Source organism: Podarcis tiliguerta (assembly GCF_965153285.1).
Source record: "Podarcis tiliguerta genome assembly, chromosome: 8".
NCBI lineage: Eukaryota > Metazoa > Chordata > Lepidosauria > Squamata > Lacertidae > Podarcis > Podarcis tiliguerta.
Window position 1 is genome coordinate 18268640 of NC_139541.1, and position 18980 is coordinate 18287619.

General features: G+C 48.2%; 1 protein-coding gene across 4 annotated transcripts in view; it reads right to left on the minus strand.

Moving 5' to 3' along the window:
- DVL1 (dishevelled segment polarity protein 1) overlaps positions 1-18980 on the minus strand; it is a 99628-nt gene that overhangs the window by 14161 nt on the left and 66487 nt on the right. For 2 of the 4 annotated variants that reach the window (XM_083453939.1, XM_083453937.1), the window contains exons 6-14: positions 18259-18352; positions 17352-17421; positions 15820-15959; positions 14847-14923; positions 13867-13934; positions 10374-10523; positions 5543-5674; positions 4057-4224; positions 3646-3852 (exon numbers count right to left, since the gene is read on the minus strand). In XM_083453939.1, the coding sequence (XP_083310065.1) occupies positions 3646-3852; positions 4057-4224; positions 5543-5674; positions 10374-10523; positions 13867-13934; positions 14847-14923; positions 15820-15959; positions 17352-17421; positions 18259-18352 (1106 nt within the window). Of the gene's footprint in view, positions 1-1922; positions 1962-3645; positions 3853-4056; positions 4225-5542; positions 5675-10373; positions 10524-13866; positions 13935-14846; positions 14924-15819; positions 15960-17351; positions 17422-18258; positions 18353-18980 lie in introns of all 4 variants that reach the window. The other 2 variants (XM_083453940.1, XM_083453938.1) reach the window with 2 other exon arrangements.

Below are 18980 nucleotides of genomic sequence, written 5' to 3' on the forward strand. Positions count from 1 at the left end.
GCAACGCAGCAACGTTTTCAAAAAGGAGAAGTGATAATTTGGGGGGGGGGGGACACGCTGGGGTAAAAAAAAAAAAAGCAAAGGCAAAGGGTGTATTCTGTTTCGTAACAATAACGAAAAGCAACCCTGCAGAAAGATTCACACAAATGTTTATTTCGAAATGTCCCCAAGTGGGGACCTGTAACCAAATGCTGCACTGTATTCTCCCTCCTAAAAGCCCTGCTTGGGTTCAGGGTTCCAGCCGGCCGCTCCCTCTAAGCGTGGCCTTCCACATTTCTCCAACGGACACTCTATGTTGCATGACTGCGGAGCATGCTCAGTCTTCAAGGCCATGCAAGTCTCTTGCAGGATTTGCCCTTGTAAGTTGTTTGTTTGCTTCTGATGTGTGGGGTGGCTGGTTTGGTCTTTGGTACTTCTGCAATCCTTAGGATACCTCTGCATGTACCAATGCCTTCCTTTTGTTTCTGAGCGGCCTCATCTTAGCTACAGTCCTGTTGGCACTCACCATCTAAGTTTGCTATTAGAAGACTCAAAAGTGGCTTTCCAGGAAGCATAGCTGCTGACCAGGCATGCACACAGTTTGTATTTGGCTGCAGTTGCTTTCGTGCAGAGATTCATTGCAAGCTGCAAGAAGTTATTCTGTGTACTTAGGTATCCGAAATATTGTATTAAAACACACACACAGGCAAGGGAAGAACAATGAGTTCTCCATCTTTGATGCCTGAGATAGCAGAAGCTTATCTCAACAGTCCAATAGCCCTCAAGCTAGCCAAAGATCCAGACCATGGGAAGAGCATTCTGTGAACCATCTAGAGCAGCGGTTCTCAACCTGTCGGTCCCCAGATGTTGTTGGACTACAACTCCCACCATCCCTGAGCTCTGGCCTTGCTAGCTAGGGATGATGGGAGTTGTAGTCCAACATCTGGGGACCCACAGGTTGAGAAAGGCTGATCTAGAGAAAGAGTTTGTGTGTGTGAGTATGTACACTCCACAAGAAAGGACTCTAGAATCTGCAGCTCTAGCCCTTTATTGACCATCACTCCTCAATAAAGAAGAGAAAACAGATGTCATCTGGAATGTGTGACGTTTCAGAAGGTAGCATTCTGTCCCCTTAAATTCCCGCTAGCTCTCAGACTGGGAGCAGATCTAGAGCTCTAGGTTTTGTCATCTAGCTGCTCAGTTGATCTCAAATCTCCATCAAAAGCAATGTCTGTTTCACAGTGGAGCTCTCCAAGGTCCTGAAGAACTTCAACAATTCCTGCTTACTAACTGAATCTGAGGGATGTGGGTGGCGCTGTGGGTTAAACCACAGAGCCTAGGACTTGCCGATCAGAAGGCCGACAGTTTGAATCCCTGCAACGGGGTGAGCTCCCGTTGCTCGGTCCCTGCTCCTGCCAACCTAGCAGTTCGAAAGCACGTCAAAGTGCAAGTAGATAAATAGGTACCGCTCCAGCAGGAAGGTAAACAGCGTTTCTGTGCGCTGCTCTGGTTGGCCAGAAGCAGATTAGTCATGCTGGCCACATGACCCAGAAGCTGTACACCGGCTCCCTTGGCCAATAAAGCAAGATGAGCGCCGCAATCCCAGAGTCGGTCACGACTGGACCTAATGGACCTTTACCTTTACCTTTAACTGAATCTGACACCCTGTAAACTGCAATCTGCTGATCAGCAATGGGGAAACTCCAGCCGAACTCTCCAGTGAAAGCTTTGCTTCCTATTCTGCAGGCTGTCCCAGCTCAGATGGCTGGGCAGCCCAGGATAATTCAAAAGGAAACAAAAAGGACAGAGGGGCAGAGAGAAGAGCATGGGGAGGAGAGACACGCTAAGAGTTTCAGAATGGGGGAAGACACAAGAATCTAGATGATCATGCTATATATGAAGCAATAATATCAGTTTTCAAGGGAGGTGTGTGAGACGCTTACCAGTCCCAGCCATTCCTTTATGAATCCTTCAGTCTAATGCTTGCTCAGGACAAAACAAGGGAATAACAGTTACAAAAGAAAAGGGGGGAAAGCTTCAAGTGAAATGACACACAACTGCAGCAGCCACAGCAGCAATGCACTATTAGGCAGAAGGTGGTGAAGGGAAAAGCAACACACTACCCCCATCATGCTCTCTGCTCCCACTTTCCCAGATATCTTTGCGCCTAATATAGCATAGCCCTTGCACCTGTGCATTCAAGAAAGGACACCTCGCCTCATAGCAACCTGCTTAGTACAGTCTCCTGCCAAGGCCGTTCTTCAGATGCTCAAATGAGGAGGTATAAATGACTTAGGTCCCAAACATTCCCTACAGACCCTTCTCAGGTGTTAAACACAGCAGGCAGAGTGAGTGTGGCTTGGCACTTCCACTGCCCTCGGAAGTTCAAGGTTTCACAGTGGAGCTTGGGAGAAGGCATTCTCTGTGGCTGCACAAATTCACCGCACAAAGTTCAAAATATTTTCTAAATGATGCAGATGCAACCTTAAAAAGCAGCCCAACTGAGTGTTTCAGCAACTAAACTTAAACAAATCTTTGTTGGACAGGAATGTATTGGCTGGACAGGCGACAGCCAGAATATCCAAGTTCCCTTTCTCTCTCCCCCCCTCCCACCTCACCTTTTGTTTTGTTTTTCAGAGCCGATCTGTCATTACCAAAAATAATGCTTACTTTTAGATATGAAATGTTAAATTACTGACTCTGCTGTGAATATTTGCTTTGGATTATAATCAGGCCCATGGACAGGGACTGATTTAATTTTTGCATGGAGCCTAACAACATATAATACTAACGCTATCAATGGGCGTTTTTTAATGCTGCTATGGTTTGTATCTGGCCATCAACGTGGGCAACACAACTCTACTCCCTCCTCTAGAAAGCTGAGACACTGACACAGTTTGCAGGTAATGTTGAGCCAAACTATGGCTTAGCATGAGCATACAAACATATGGGTTCTGTGGGCTAAGATCATGGCCACTGAACACCTCCCTAATACGACTACTACTACTAATTTATTATTTATACCCTGCCCATCTGGCTGGGTTTCCCCAGCCACTCTGGGTGCCTTTCAACAGAACACTGAAATACAATAACCTATTAAACATTAAAAGCTTCCCTAAACAGTGCTGCCTTCTAAACGTTTGGTAGTTGTTTTTCTGCTATTGCAACAACACTACCTGGGGCTAAGCTATGGTTTGACTTAGTGTTACGTTCAAGCCTGGGCTCATGGTTTGTTCAGACAAAGCACAAGTGGTAAATGCCAAACAAACCTTGGTTAGAGTTTGTGGTTTGTCTGCAGCAAGACAAACCATATACACCAAAACCATGGCTTAGCTCCAGGCAGTGCAGCAGTATCAGGAGAGGACTGCTGTGGCTGGGATCTTCACTCCAGGCACCTGTGCCTCTAACTCACATATGCTAAACCACAGCTTGGCTTGCCATCTAATGTGAACCAGGTCACCAAATCTATGCAGGCAGCTCGTTTAAAACAATCATTCCTTCACGTTGCAGCAGAAAGAAACTGATTCCATGCATGATAGGCAAAGGGAGTCATGAGAAGAGGAGAGAGGAAAACAAAACCAAGAGGTTGGGGAGAGGGAAGACCTAAGCAAACGGCCAGCAGGAATGGAAATCATGGAAGGGGGATGCACACGCCAGAGAACCTACCTTCACTTTGCTGGCTCCCTGCGCTGCCACTCCCATAGCTGAAGCCTGGGTCCTGGTAGGCCGGCGGGAAACACGGAGGGGCAAGGGGGTATTGGTAAGGATAGCCTTGCCCCAAGGGCCAAGGCGTGGCCGAGTGCGGGAGGGGGCCCAGGGTGTCTTGGTCTGAAGCTCCGCTGGAACCATTGTTAAGGTTCAGTGCAGCCAGATCTGGAGACGGAAAGGAGAAAACAACTTCCATGATGGCGCAGACACACGGAACAATATGGCTCAGGGGCAGAGTATGGGATTTGCATGCAAAAGGTCTCAGGTTCAATATCTGGTATCTTCAGCTGGGGCTGGGAAAGACTTGAGACCTGGGAAAGCCATTGCTGATCAGACCCTTCCCCAAAGGGCGTAAGGAGGGGGACTTACTGCCGCAGAGATCACCAAAGACGTAGTAGCACTGCTCTGAGAACGTGATTTTGTTCACAGTGTGCCTGAGGTAGCCATGTTTCAGCATGCTGCTGGCGTACTTCCGGGCCTCCCTTCGGTCTTTAAAGCCCTCCACGTGCGTGTAAAGCCAGTCGACCACGTCCGCTCCTGCAAACAGCAAGGGGAGTAGTCAAAGGGGGGAAAGCACCACCAATTTGGTAATTCCAAACTGCCCCCCACCTATCCACCCAAACCGGCACTCCTGGTAAAAATGACAACTTGTTTATTTTACATTGCCTGTGCCCTCGCTTGCTTTCAGTCCCCATTGCCCTCACTTGCTCAGTGCGGTGTAGTGGTTAAGAGAGGTAGACTCGTAATCTGGGGAACCGGGTTCGCCTCTCCGCTCCTCCACATGCAGCTGCTGGGTGACCTTGGGCTAGTCACACTTCTCTGAAGTCTCTCAGCCCCACTCACCTCACAGAGTGTTTGTTGTGGGGGAGGAAGGGAAAGGAGAATGTTGGCCGCTTTGAGACTCCTTAGGGTAGTGATAAAGCGGGATATCAAATCCAAACTCTTCTTCTTCTTCCTCTCTCAGTGATTTCATTATGTAGCCAAATCTGGTTTGGCAGAGAGTATTCAGATTGCTTAAAGCTACTGGATCTGGGGGAAACATGTTTCAGATAAATACACCACAGAATAAGTGGGAGTAGCAGCTGGTGCTATGTTCCCTCCTTGAAACCATGGTTTGCCAACCATACTTTCAAGCCCTGGTTACCATGGACCCCAGCTATTGTTAACCAGAGTTACATCTGGTGCTGTGGACAAAACCATTAACTGTGATGGGGAAGAGTAGGAAGAATTGAAGGGGGAAAGGAGGAGGAGGAGTGGAGGCTGCTTACTACCTGTGATTAAAGGATGGGCTGCATTACATTTGCACTGCCCCATGCTCTTGTGTGAACCTGGTGCCCTCCAGTTGTTTCGGACTACAAATCCCATCAGCCCCAGCAAGTACAGGCTGTCTCATGCAACACCATCATAGAATCATAAAATTGTAGCATTGGAAGGGACTGCCATCTAGCCCAACTGCTATGTTCACTCCCTCCCTGTTCCGTGGAAAAACACACACAACCTGTGACAGTAATTCACAATTCCTCATTCAAGCTGGCAGGGTAGCAAAGTGGCACAAACCGTAATCCAGAACAGGAAAGGGAATATTTTGCCGCCAGGGTTGACATCACTGTATGCTGGAATTCCATTGGCCCAACTCAGCCTTCCCTGGCCTACAACTCCCATCAGCCCCAGCCAGGAATGGCCACTAGTCAAGGATGATAGGGGCCAGAGTCCGACAGCATATGAAGGGCACCATGACGGTTTGGTTAGTTCCTTCATAAGCACCCACACAAGTAAACGTCATCAGCGGCAAAAAAGAAAACCTCAGTTTAGTAAGGTACCTTTTCTCTCAGCCTCAGAAGCAGGAGTCACTCACCTATTACTGCATTGGAGATGGTGATTTTTAACCACATCCTGTCCCGAATCTCAAGGCCAGAATCCGACAACTGCATAACCTTGACAATGGTGGCCATGTCGCTTTTAACAGTTAAAGGGGATTCGTCCAGCTCTGGAAAAAAAGGAAGAGCAGACAGAGATGTTGCTATAAAGGAAACAAGGAACAGATGGAGGCCGAGAGGGAAAGCGGGGGTGGGGGGTGGGGGAAGCAGTTTCACGCAAGGACAGCCCTGCCATGAGGAAAGCTGAGGTGGGCATTTTAGCGTGGATGTTGCGGAGAAAGAAAAGGACCTGACCATGAGGTAAAATCGGCCAGCAACTCCTCCTGCACAAGCCTAACTGAAATGAACTTCAGCTGAGCAAGAGAGAAGTAGGCAGGGTGTGAGGAAAACTGGTCTCCTCCATTTTGTCCGCCTCATTTGGAGGCGAAAAACAAGAAAGGCATTGTTTCCGCCGTACTTTGGCTGAAATGTGAAACTCATTGCTGATGGGGGCTGATCAGGGCAGCAGGAGACTACCTATCATTACAAACCTACATCATGACATGGAGCAGTTCTGAGGGGATTCTGGGAGAGAAATGATAGCTGCCCGAGGCCACCATTTCCCCCCTCAGAATGATGAAAGGGATCATTCTGGCAATACTTTGCATGAGCTGTGAAACCTATCACAGGTGGAGGCTGTGGTGGCAGGGTGTTGTTGTTTAGTTGTGTCTGACTCTTTGTGACCCCATGGACCAGAGCACGCCAGGCATTCCTGTCTTCCACTGCTTCCCGCAGTTTGGTCAAACTCATGTCCAACCATCTCATCCTCTGTCGTCCCCTTCTCCTTGTGCCCTCAATCTTTCCCAACATCAGGGTCTTTTCCAGGGAGTCTTCTCTTCTCATGAGGTGGCCAAAGTATTGGAGCCTCAGCTTCGGGATCTGTTCCCCTCATTTTCATGTTACCCATCATGATGCTGAGTTGCTTCCAACTCAGTTATGTCCAGAGGAGGCCCATTGAAATGAATGAATCTATGGTAGTCACATCCATTATCTTCTATGGGTCTGCTCTGAGTGGGACCGGCATCAGGCTGCCACAAACCAGCATTTTCTTCCCCCTCAGAACAAGGCAAACAAAAAAGGAAAAGAGATGGGCCATTTTCTATTCAAAGCCACCCAAAAATCCAGTGGAAAGTTCTTGTTTGTGAACTTCCAGCCTTAGGGAAGTTAATTAGCAGCAGTTGGGCCTCCTCCTTCAGGTACCCAAACACCTCAGGCCTAGGCCTGAAGACTATACGGGCAAATCCTGTGTGGCTTCTCTTCATTTTGGCATGGCTTGTGCTGAAGAACAGATAGCATGGAGGCCAGCGAGAAGGGGGCGGGTGTCATTATTTGGATCTCCCCCTACAGGCACCAAAACCTCGAGTGTTCAAATAAATTTAATTGAAATCTCTTGCTTTTAATAGAGAACCTTGCTAAAAAGGAGATTAGCCAGGGTGTATGTGAGAGAACTTTCAAATTGAAGCGCCTGTGCTGCAGCTACTTGGTGCTTTATTGGGGAGGATATCTATATCTCTGTTTATCAAAATTTCATGTCAGAGACCTGAATTCTATTGCACAACTGCATTCTGTGAATGACACATGTATCTGGCCTTTTAATGTAATTTAGGCTTTCTTCCCATTATTAATTAATTAATTTATTATTATTATTATTATTATTATTATATAAATTGGATGTGAAACTACACTAGCTGAAGAAGTATATTTGAGATACTTCTATCTATCTTTGTCACTTACAGCCCCACTTTAAGGGTGTGAAGTATTCCAGATTAAAAGTGATGGTGTCACTAAGGGCACTTCCTTGGTCATGAAAGGTGTGGGGACGGCATGGGGAGGGGCTGACTAGAGTCACGTCAAACTGCTGTTCTGGCCTAGTGACCTGCTCTCAACCTGCCCCCGGGCTGTACCACCTTGCTGGGCTATACCACTTCACCTGAAGGAGAGAGATGCTCACACGTTTGAACGCCCTCTCTGCGCAAGTGAAAACAAATCCCTGCATATGGAAAACTCACATGTCCGGGAGAAGAGCCCTTCTCTCTAACAGGCTAGTTTTCTATGAGGAGGGGGGAAAATATGTATTTATTTGGGGGAGAACCCAGAAAACGAAGAGGGCGGAGAGGAAAGAATCAAGGATAGAAGCCAAGGCAGTCAAGGCCAACCTGGCAATTGCCCCAGACTAAAAAGTCAAGATTGAACCAGAAGCTTTTATAACTCTATCAGGCCAGCAGGGAGACCAATGGGGTGCCAGGGTGGGTGGAGCCATCTAGGCACCCAGGGAGGCTGCCCTCAAGAATTTTTGGACTACAACTCCCATCAGTCCCTGGGACAGAGAAGGGGGGAGAAACAAACAAACAAACAAATAGGGAAGAGGGGAGTTGGCAGGGGAGAGAGAGAAAAGAGGAGAGAGAGACCCTGGAGTTGATGACAGCTGTAGTCCAAAACATCTGGAGGGCATCAGCTTGGCGAAGCTGCACTACCGGAACATGTCTGGATTTTATTTTTTAATGGAGCTGCAGCCCTGAATTAAGACCCAGTTCATTTCCCACAGAAACTTCGGGATCCACTTATTTTTCCATGCTTATGTCATCTGTCAGAAAAGGGGGAGGAAAGCGCGTGGTGAAGGAAGGCTTGGGAACACACAGATTCAGGCCATGCACCCCCTTGCGACACCAGAAGAACATCATCATCCACCACTTGCTGTTTTACCCACAAAGGCTCCTGGGTCCCATTTGCAACCAATCCTTGCCAGGTGCTCTGCGGCACCGTTTGGCTTTGGCAGGAAGTTAGTTTGGTTAGTAGCGAGGAAAGCAACCTGTGGTTTGGGTTTGACAATGTTCCAATTTGAATGTGTGGGGAGCAATAAACGGGGAGAGCCCATTGTGAGGGGTTTATGTATTGGTGTGTCCGTGTGTGTGTGTGTGTGCATAGGAGACTGACAAGACCAGAGCAGAAACCACGTGGAGATGGAAAGACTGCAGCTGCCTGTTTTGGTTCCCACAGAGCAGCAACTGGTATTCAGAAGCATACTGCCTCTCACAGTAGCAAGAGAACAGAGCTGTCACGGCTAGTAGCCACTGATAGAATTCAAGCTGCCCTCCAAGTTGGCAGCCATCACTATCTCTACATCTTCTGGAAATGAATGCCATCGTTTGCTCGTCTCCCCTTTGGAGCCAGGTGAGAAGAGGCTTGTAAAAGCCAAGCAGCCTATTTAAATCCACTGAAAAAGACCCTCAGAACCGCATGCCAAGGGTCTCTAACGTCTGGGTGGTGTCAGCCTAAAACGTTATCTGTGGGGGAAGCCTCCGCCGTCCTTCCACGGATCCCCTTTAGGAAACCTGACCGCCAATTTTTGCTGTAGATTTTTTTTTTTAAAATCCTAGTATTCCTTACTCCAGCAACTCGATTGTGAGAGGGGTCTCACATCGCTATCTCCCCAAAAGAATGCAAAGAATGTCACAGCAGCCAGCGGCAAGCTGTCGGCAGACAGCCAAAGGCTCTAACCATCTCAAGTATGCACAGAATAGTGCATGCATGTGCCAGGGGCAGGGGACTTCAGATCAGTGTTCTTCAACCTGGTGCCCTCCAAGCATTTTGGACCACAACTCCAGCACAGAGACCGCCAAGTTGGAGAAGGCTGCTTTGGCTAAAATAAAGGCAAAGTCAGATTTTTTTTTTGCTGATCTTCACAGGAAGCTGTCCAGCTAGCTCGGCTCAGCCAGCACTGACTGGCAGCTGCTCTCCAGGTTTCTTGCCCTACCTGGAGATGCCGGGGATCAAACCTGGGACCTTCTGCATGTGAAGCAGATGCTCTACCACTGAGCTATGCCCCTTCTCTTCTCTCTGCAGGATGGTACTGTAAAGGACTTTGAGGCTTCAACCGGTACCTATAGCAAGTGTTTTTGGAGTGGGAGGGAGGGTTGGGCAATAGCCCTCCAACCCAAAGTATGCCCATCTCCACACCACTATCCAGTGTAGGGTAGCGGTTCGAGTGCTTCAATAGGACCTGGAAGGGGATGAAGCTTACTGAGTGACGTTGCTCCAGTCTCTGTCTCCCAGCCCAACCTACCTCACAGGGTTGTTGTGAACCATGTACACCACCTTGAGTTCCTTGGAGGAAGAAGTTTGGGTGTGAAGGGCTAGAAGCCGTTCGAAAAGGCGAAGATACTTGAATGGTAAAATGAAAGAAAAAAGAACATTCGCCCCAGGCCTGTGCTTTACTAATGTAAGAAGAGTTCTGCTGAGTCCTTTATGGTCCAGCAGCTTTCTAGCCACTGTGGTTAATAGACGCTGACAGCCTTATGCCCTGTGAATTTGCTAGTCCCCTAGCAAATAAGCAAATGTCCTTTAATAAGGACATCAGAAGGGCCCTGAAGCTGAATCAGAGCAATGGCCCATCTAGCCCAGCATCCAACCAGATGCCCAACTGGGAATCCTGCAAACAGGACCCTGAGAGCATCACCAGCTCTCCCAAGACTCAATACCCAGCACCTGACATTCAGAGGCCTCCTGCCTCCTACAGCAGAGGTAAATCACAGCCGCCGAGGCCTCGCAGCTGCTGACAACCTTATCCTTCCGGGTTTTGGACGGCCATGGGGTGGAGGGAAAACAAGTTTTATGCTCCCCACAGCATTGTTGTTGCTGGAGCTCTTTTGCTTTTGGGGTTTCTTTTGTGTGCGTGTGTCTTTTGTTTGGAGTTTTGTTTGTTTGGCTCTACACTGCCAGCCCTGCGCAGGAGGAAATAACCTGCCCGGTCCTGGCGGCAGTGTGACTTACTTTCCGAATCGGGAATTGAGCTTGTTAGTGAGGAGCTGGTAGAGGTGATGGTGCTCATGGAGGGGCTCATACCGTAACGGGGGTACGCTCCCGTCAGGGCCGTGGTATGAGAGATCCAGGCGGCGGGGTCGATCGGCCGCACGGGCTCAGCTGGAACGCGAGAGAAAACAGGGAGGGAGAAGAAAGGGTTAGCAGGCGCACTCTGTGGCAGTTCATCTCTTTCCTTTCAAAACTTACCGTATTTTTCGCTCTATAGGACGCACCCGACCATAGGACGCACCTTGTTTTAGAGGGGGAGAACAAGGAAAAAAAATTCTCCCCCTCTCTGCTCAGCACCCCTTCAGCGAAATGGCAGGAGAAACAGAGCCCCTTCCCTTTCTCCTCCCGCTTCGCTGAAGGGGCGCTGCACAGCTCTCCCTCTCTGCTGAAGCCAGGAGAGTCTTGCTCTCCCGGCTTCAGCAAAAGGAACCCGAATCCTTTGGAGTGCAGCGTGAGGTCCCGCTGCGCTCCGGAGGCTTCAGGCGGTTATCCCTGAAGCCTGGAGAGCGGGAGGGGTCGGTGCGCAAAAGCAACGTGTAGCCTCCGGAGTGCAGAGGGAGCACTCCCTCTGCGCTTCGGAGGCTTCGTGTTGCTATTGCTGAAGCCAAGGAGCCTGAATTCGTTCCATAGGATGCACAAACATATCCCCTTAATTTTTGAAGGGGGAAAAGTGCGTCCTATAGAGCGAAAAACACGGTATATCCTGTCTCCCTAGAGAAGCATTCAAGGCGGCTTTAGGCACAAGAAAAAGCTGTGTGCAACATGGCTCCTGAAACCTCCCCCTCTTCCCCACCCCCAGACCACTTGAAAATGGCTGAGGGTCTTGGCAAACCCTTAACAAATGTCTCTAAAATGTACAGTGCTGGATGCTAGGTGGTTCCTAATAGTATTTGTATTGCTTCTCACATATATTTGCATTTTATTGCATGCCGCAGAATTCAAACTGCGAATACAATGAAATACAATATTCATTTCCTTTTATTGTTTCACACAATTTACACACTGCTTGGTTGTAAAAAGCAATAACAACCTCAAAGCAGCTTACGAAAAAGGTAGAACAATAAGATTGTCAAGAAAAACAATTAACAACAATAATTCAAAACGTTCAGAGAGATTAAAACCATCAGTAAACTAAAAGCAGATGAAAACACGTATCATTGTTCTAAACACCTGGGTAAGCTTGTCAAAAGAAGGAGATAAGGAAAACACAATTAAATATCAATATTTTATATTTATGTTGTGAACCGCCCTGAGATCTGAGGGTATAGGGCGGCATACAAATTTAATTAATCATCACCATCTTCCAAAACCTTCTGACATAAAAGCTGCCTTGACTGTCCCTGCTAAAAAGGCTCTTTGTTCTGGGTACCTATTGGCCAGTTTTCTTAAAGCATAAATAACATGCTGGACTTTCTGCCCTTGTCTAGCCAATCAAAACAGGATTCTGCTTGTTTCATTTCAGGGTCCAGCTCAAACCTACACTTTCAGTTCCAGCAAATAACCTCAGGGACTCTGGCCTGGAGAACACACAGCCCTTCGAGGCTGAATCCAAGGTAAGGCTGGTGGGGCCCATAAATACAGTTACCTTTAGGAAGACTCATAAGGTGTCTAAAGCTTTCACTTTACTGGTCAAAGTTCAGGTCAGAATAGTATTTAGTTCTGAGTCTCATCCTCCCTTCTGTAAGAAATATGAGTCAGGTAGACTGCATGTGTAGATTGTTTTTACTTTTTGTAAAGGTAAAGGGACCCCTGAGCATTAGGTCCAGTCGTGACCGACTCTGGGGTTGCGGCGCTCATCTCGCTTTATTGGCCAAGGGAGCCAAGCGTACAGCATCCGGGTCATGTGGCCAGCATGACTAAGCCGCTTCTGACGAACCAGAGCAGCGCATGGAAACGCCGTTCACCTTCCCGCCGGAGCAGTACCTATTTATCTACTTGCACTTTGACGTGCTTTCGAACTGCTAGGTTGGCAGTAGCAGGGACCGAGCAACGGGAGCTCACCCCGTCATGGGGATTTGAACCGCCGACCTTCTGATCAGCAATTCCTAGGCTCTGTGGTTTAACCCACAGCGCCACCCGCATCCCCTTTTACTTTTTATCTATGTTATTTTAAATTGTTATTGATATTAATGTTGTATTTTTAGTTTTAGATTTTGTGATTTATGTATAAACGTTTTCCATTTGGTTGTGTACCTTCTGATGTGTTTTATTTATTGTTTAAGACTTTTGTTATTTTGGTGATTATGTAAATCTTGTCATGCTGTAAGCTGCCTTGAGCACTGCTTTAACTACGGAAAGGCGGCATACAAATAAAATGATGATGATGATGATGATGGATCCATGGTTTACAAATGATAAACCCTGCTGCCATGTCTGTTTTACCAAGGATTTATTTGTGCCAGCCCTGACTCTTATTTATTTCCTTCCTGCATTTATATTCTGCCCAAGTAACTGCATCCTCTGGGCTGCTCACAAACTGAAAATAATTAAAATACAAAAATGAAATAATTTAGCAAGCAAGGCAACAGAGACAAAAGTAGCACCAGCATAAATGAGCATAAAAAACTGTGTGAAGCAGCATAAAAATGGTTTAGAACAGGGGCGTCCAACTTCCAAGAAATCTACTCACATGATTAATATCTGGCAGTGATCTAAACCAGCCTTTCTCAACCTGTAGGTCCCCAGATGTTGTTGGACTACAACTCCCATCACCCCTAGCTAGCAAGGCCAGAGCTCAGGGATGATGGGAGTTGTAGTCCAACAACATCTGGGGACCCACAGGTTGAGAACCGCTGACCTAAACCCTTTTGGGGGGAGATTTAGGTAAAAGTTGTTGAGCATTTTTAGGGAAGAAAGTCCCATTTGGGGGGGGGGGATCAGGTCAAACTTATTGTGCTTCTTTTGGGGAGGAACAGTCCGTATTTTGCGGGGTTCAGTTCAGAATTGTTGAGCTATTTTGTGAACGTCCCGCTTATGTGCAGGTTAAGGTCTAATAAATGAAAACAGGCGTTCAGTGATAGAGCACCAAGGAGACAGTCAGCCTCACAATGAAAAGGCCAGATGGAGGCGCCAGCAACCTACTGCAATCTACCAAAACCTCCCATGGATCGACCAGTCAATCCAGATCAACCTGTTGGACATCCCTGGTTTAGAAGATGAACCCATTTCATTGGGTGACTCCCTAGATGTGTGTTCTTCAACCTCAGGTCCCCGGATGATGTGGGACTACATTTCCCATCAGTCCCAGCCAGCAGAACCAACAATTGGGGATGGTGGGAGTCGTTGTCTAACAACACCTGGAGATTACATAGCCTCTCCAATAGCATCACTGCTCTAGATCAAAAGTTCCCCTCTTTCCACATCATCATCATCACTCCTTTATAAAACCTCGTGGACAATCAATGCCATGAACTGTGTGTGCTTTAAGGCTGTTCGCAATGGCTGGATCACTCACCTCTGGGGATTGTGAAATAACTCCGGGGCGTAGGATCCCAGCATTTGGCCACTGTTAGGCTGATAGGGCTGGAGAAAAAATATAGAAAATAGATATATATATTATGAAGGGAACGAAAACAGAACACTCAAAGGAATGACCTTATTACGTTCTGTCAATGGCTGCCTATCAATGGCTTCCCACCAGCCACATGGTTCCAGGCTCCTAATCTCACCAGCCCTCTGCCCTTTGATTCTACGCTGAGCTCTTCACTCAATAAAGCTCAAGTACTAGAGTCCATCCCAGACAACACCGCTTCAAACTCACAGGGGTGGGAAGGAGAGAGACCTTATTTTGATTGCCCTGCCCCATTAAAACTCAACAACAAAAAACGACGACACCTCACTGCATCTAGTAAAGTAGTGCGCCAAGGAGAAAACGAGTCCTCTCTGTGTCTTGAGATACCAGTTTTCTACATGCAGGAAGTTTTAAAAAGAATAACTTGGAGGTTATCTGATACATCATGTCCTCACATCTCCTCCCTCCATGCAGCCCAGTGTGGGACAAACCCCAAAGCACTCACTGTGAGTCTCAGGGTCTGGGTTTTGAGGACTCAGCAGTCTTATTTACACAGCCCCCCCGAATACACCACAACATTGTCTCTTCATAACCCCGAGCCTGAACCCAGGCTGATTTCGGGAGTCAAATCAAATGAAAACATTTATCATACAGTCTCAGACCAGATAAAACACAGCACACAAAGGATGAAAAGCATGAGCGTTAAGACACACGCTTGTTTAAAATACAATATAAGACAAAGGACAGATTTGGGGAGGTTGCTCTCTGCACTGGCTGCAGTCAATGAGTATACCCACTGAAATTAGTGCTGACCCCATTAATGTTAATGGGTTTACTCTGAGTAGGACCACCACCGGATACAAGACATCAACTGCAGGAGTAACACAAGTGCACGGCGCCCTGGCTTTGCTACGATCACTCACCCCGGCTTGGAGACGATTTCCCGCAAGACCCGCACTGCGTCATCGTTGCTCATGTTCTCGAAGTTGACCTCGTTCACCTGGAGTGCAACAGGTGAGGAATCTGTTATCGCCAGGGGTTTCCCCTCCAAATCGTAAGAAGATGAAGAGGAGACTTGCTTTGGGCCAGATCAAAGGCCAAGCATTCTGTTCTCAATGCAGCCAATCAGAAGCAGAGGCAGATTATGGGCTGGTTTTCCCACACTGGGCACCAAGCCAAAAGGGCACTGCAGGGGGTGCCACAACAATGACAAACAATGGAAGGCAAGAGGCTTGGGTGGGGGGAATTTCAGTGCTGCACTGGGTGCCGCTGAAATTCTTGAGCGCCAAAATCTGCCACTGTCAGAAACCCAGGAGGACATGAGCACAACGGCTGCCTCCCAGCTGAACACTGGACTGAACGCTCATAGCAGAGAGCCTTGCTCCAAGGGACTATATCAGGTGTGCGCATCCTGTGGTCCTCCAGATGTAGCTGGACTCCCATAACCCCAGCAAGCATGACCAATGGTCGGGGATGATGGGAGTTGTAGTTCAACATCTGGAAGGCCGTAGGTTCCCCACACCTGGCATACAAGGATGGCTCAGTCCTCAATGTGGCCCTCTAGACCTGTCTACCTGGCCCTCAGCAATCTCGTCAGGCCACACCACCTCCCCAGCCCTGCTTAGCATCCTCCTGGGGTGTTTTTGCCTGGATGGAATGCGTCCTTCAACTCGGCTGATGCCTCTTGCTTGACAAGGTGGAGGACAGAGAGGCGTGTGTGTGGAAACCAACCTGCTGTACAAAGATTAAATTTTAACTTCATTACCCCGCCCACTTTTGCCTCTGGCCCCACCCACCAGTGAGAGCATCTCCACCCCCATCAGGATGCTGGATCTGCTGGGCCTTCGCCCCAATTCAGAGGCCAAGCTCTCCTTAGGAGCCTATGCTTCTGCCAACCTGTAAGAGCATGTCCCCCGGTTCGATCCTTCCGTCAGCTGCTACAGCGCCGCCTTTCATGATGGAGCCTATGTAGATGCCACCATCTCCTCGGTCGTTGCTCTGGCCCACGATGCTGATTCCTAGGAAGTTGTATTTTTCTGGAAAGTAGAGAGGAGGAAGAGTGTGCAAATGTGCAATTGGAGGAGGGTCACAGGTGGCCTTCTAAATATACCCCCCTTGTCCCCTGCTGGAGGGGTCTAGGGCTCTCTTCCCCCACCCCCCGCGCAGGACTGGACCATGCAGATGGGGAAGGGAGAGAAGAAAGGTTAGCTGAGGCATGGAACTAGCAATTTTGAAAGGCTCATCACCATGGTCTTAAGACCAGGGTAGCTAATAACAACAACAATAATAATTTATTATTTGTACCCCACCCATCTGGCTGGGTTTCCCCAGCCACTCTGGGCGGCTTCCAACAAAGATTAAAAATACATTAAAATGTCACACACTAAAAACTTCCCTGAACAGGGCTGCCTTCAGATGTCTTCTAAAAGTCTGGTAGTTGCTCTTCTCTTCGACATCTGGTGGGAGGGCGTTCCACAGGGCGGGCGCCACTACCGAGAAGGCCCTCTGCCTGGTTCCCTGTAACTTGGCTTCTCACAGCGAGGGAACCGCCAGAAGGCCCTCGGCGCTGGACCTCAGCATCCGGGCAGAATGATGGGGGTGGAGATGCTCCTTCAGGTATACTGGGCCGAGGCCGTTTAGGGCTTTAAAGGTCAACGCCAACACTTTGAATTGTGCTCAGAAATGTACTGGGAGCCAATGTAGGTCTTTCAAGACTGGTGTTATGTGGTCCCGACGGCCACTCCCAGTCACCAGTTTAGCTGCCGCATTCTGGATTAGTTGTAGTTTCCGGGTCGCCTTCAAAGGTAGCCCCACGTAAAGCGCATTGCAGTAGTCCAAGCGGGAGATAACTAGAGCATGCACCACTCTGGTGAGACAGTCCACGGGCAGGTAGGGTCTCAACCTGCATTCCAGATGGAGCTGGTAGACAGCTGCCCTGGATACAGAATTATCCAGCATGGTGTCATCTGGATGTTGTCAGACTCCCAATGCCCACTATAACAATTGTGTTTTGAAATATATCCCCTAATTGCAACTTTTTATGTCTTTGTTTTGTTCATGTACAAAAAAACCCACCAAAGCAGGGAGTCATGCAGAGACACAGCAGGGAGCCTCCTTTCTGGATGTTGCTCCCAGTTCAGGGACAGGGAACTTCCATAAGTTGTTGGATTCCAACTCCCATCATCCCTGACCGCTGGCCATGCTGGCTGGGGTTGATGGGAGTTGGAGCTCAACTAGATCTTAACGGCACCACGCCTCTTCCCCCAGTTTCCAAGGTACGGAGTTACTGGTTGTACACACCTAGCTTGCTTTGGTAGAGGCAAGATGGGTAAAGAGTCATTGCCACAAATGTGCACATTTTGCGACTACGTTTACAATTCCTTGTGAGCATGCCATGACATAACAGCAGCTCATCCAATGGGGCTTACCCATGTTGAGGGTGACGGTGATGATGTTCAGGGACATGGTAGAGTCTGTGATGCTGCTGAAGGAAGACGACTGAAAAGCAAAAAGGAGAAGCTGGCAACAATTTGCAGTTTCTGTAGTTCAGAACGTGACTATTGCAAGAGTTGGCTGGGCAATGACATAGGCAGAAAGCCAAGAAACAGTTCAAAGGCCAACTTCTGTGTAAAGGTAAAGGTAAAGGGACCCCTGACCATTAGGTCCAGTTGTGGCCGACTCTGGGGTTGCAGCGCTCATCTCGCTTTCTTGGCCAAGAGAGCCGGCGCACAGCTTCCGGGTCACGGGGCCAGCATGACTAAGCCGCTTCTGGAGAACCAGAGCAGCGCATGGAAACACCGTTTACCTTCCTGTCAGAGTGGTACCTATTTATCTACTTGCACTTTGACATGCTTTCGAACTGCTAGGTTGGCAGGAGCAGGGACCGAGCAACGGGATCTCACCCCGTCACGGGGATTCAAACCGCCGACTTCTGATTGGCAAGTCCTAGGCTCTGTGGTTTAACCCACAGCACCACCCGCGTCCCAACTTCTGTGGCAGCCTTATAAATAAGCTTACAATATGAGGCTGCTAGCCCCCATATACTTATGTTAGCCTCGAAAACAAGAGGAAAAGAAGACATTTCTTTCATTGCCTGGGGATGGTTGTTACTCATCACAGGTGACCAGGCAAAAGCTATTTACAATTTTGTCTAAAGCAGGGATGCGGAACCTGCAGCTCTCTAGATGTTTTTGGACTACAATTCCCATTATCCTGGAACACCTGCCATGCTGGCTGGGGCTGATGGGAGTTGGAGTCCTGCACTATTTGGTCCCCTCCCCCCTCCTGCTTCAAACTCTTAACGAAGGCGGCAAACTCCAAACCACAAAGGCTTACCCGGTCAATCTGTCGCATCTTCTGTTTCCGGCGACGGCGTTTGTGTTTCCGGATGAGACGGGACGAAGTGCTTTGTTCTGTGGAGCTACTCAACCTGGGAGGGGTAGAAATAGGACCAAAAAAAGAAATCAAGAGAAAATTTAGAACACATGTTGACAGGTTGCAAAATTTGCTTTCTTTTGCTTTCAAAGTTGAGCCTGCTGCCGGTGAAAACACACTGCGTTGTATCCAACTCAGAATGAATGAATAAAACTCTATTTGCGTTAGCCATCGGCCATAGCAACGAAAGAGCATTGTGATATACACAGAACAAAATAAAAAGTCGATTATAATAAAACACAGTTTAGGATCCTGAATATAGCAGTCAAACAGTGGACCTTATTCTGATTGCCCCAGCTAAAAAACCTTGCAACCTTTGCTGTCATCTGCTCCTCTTGATCTGCCAGGAGAAAAGACACCATGGCAGTGGTTGGATGACCTGGAATGGGCAATAAAAGAGGGGTGATAATCTTGTTCCTCAGGTCTTTGTAAAGAGTGCACGCCAGGAGGGCATGCGCCACTGATTCGGTGCTGCCATCTCTGCAGGGACATACGGTAAGTGTTTTTCATCTGGAATCTGTTGGAATCATCCCTCAAGTACAGCCGAGTGCAACACATTCAGTCTTGCGAGGGTAAAAGCACATCTATATTTTGGAATTGCTAGGTTGTACAGTTAGGGTGCT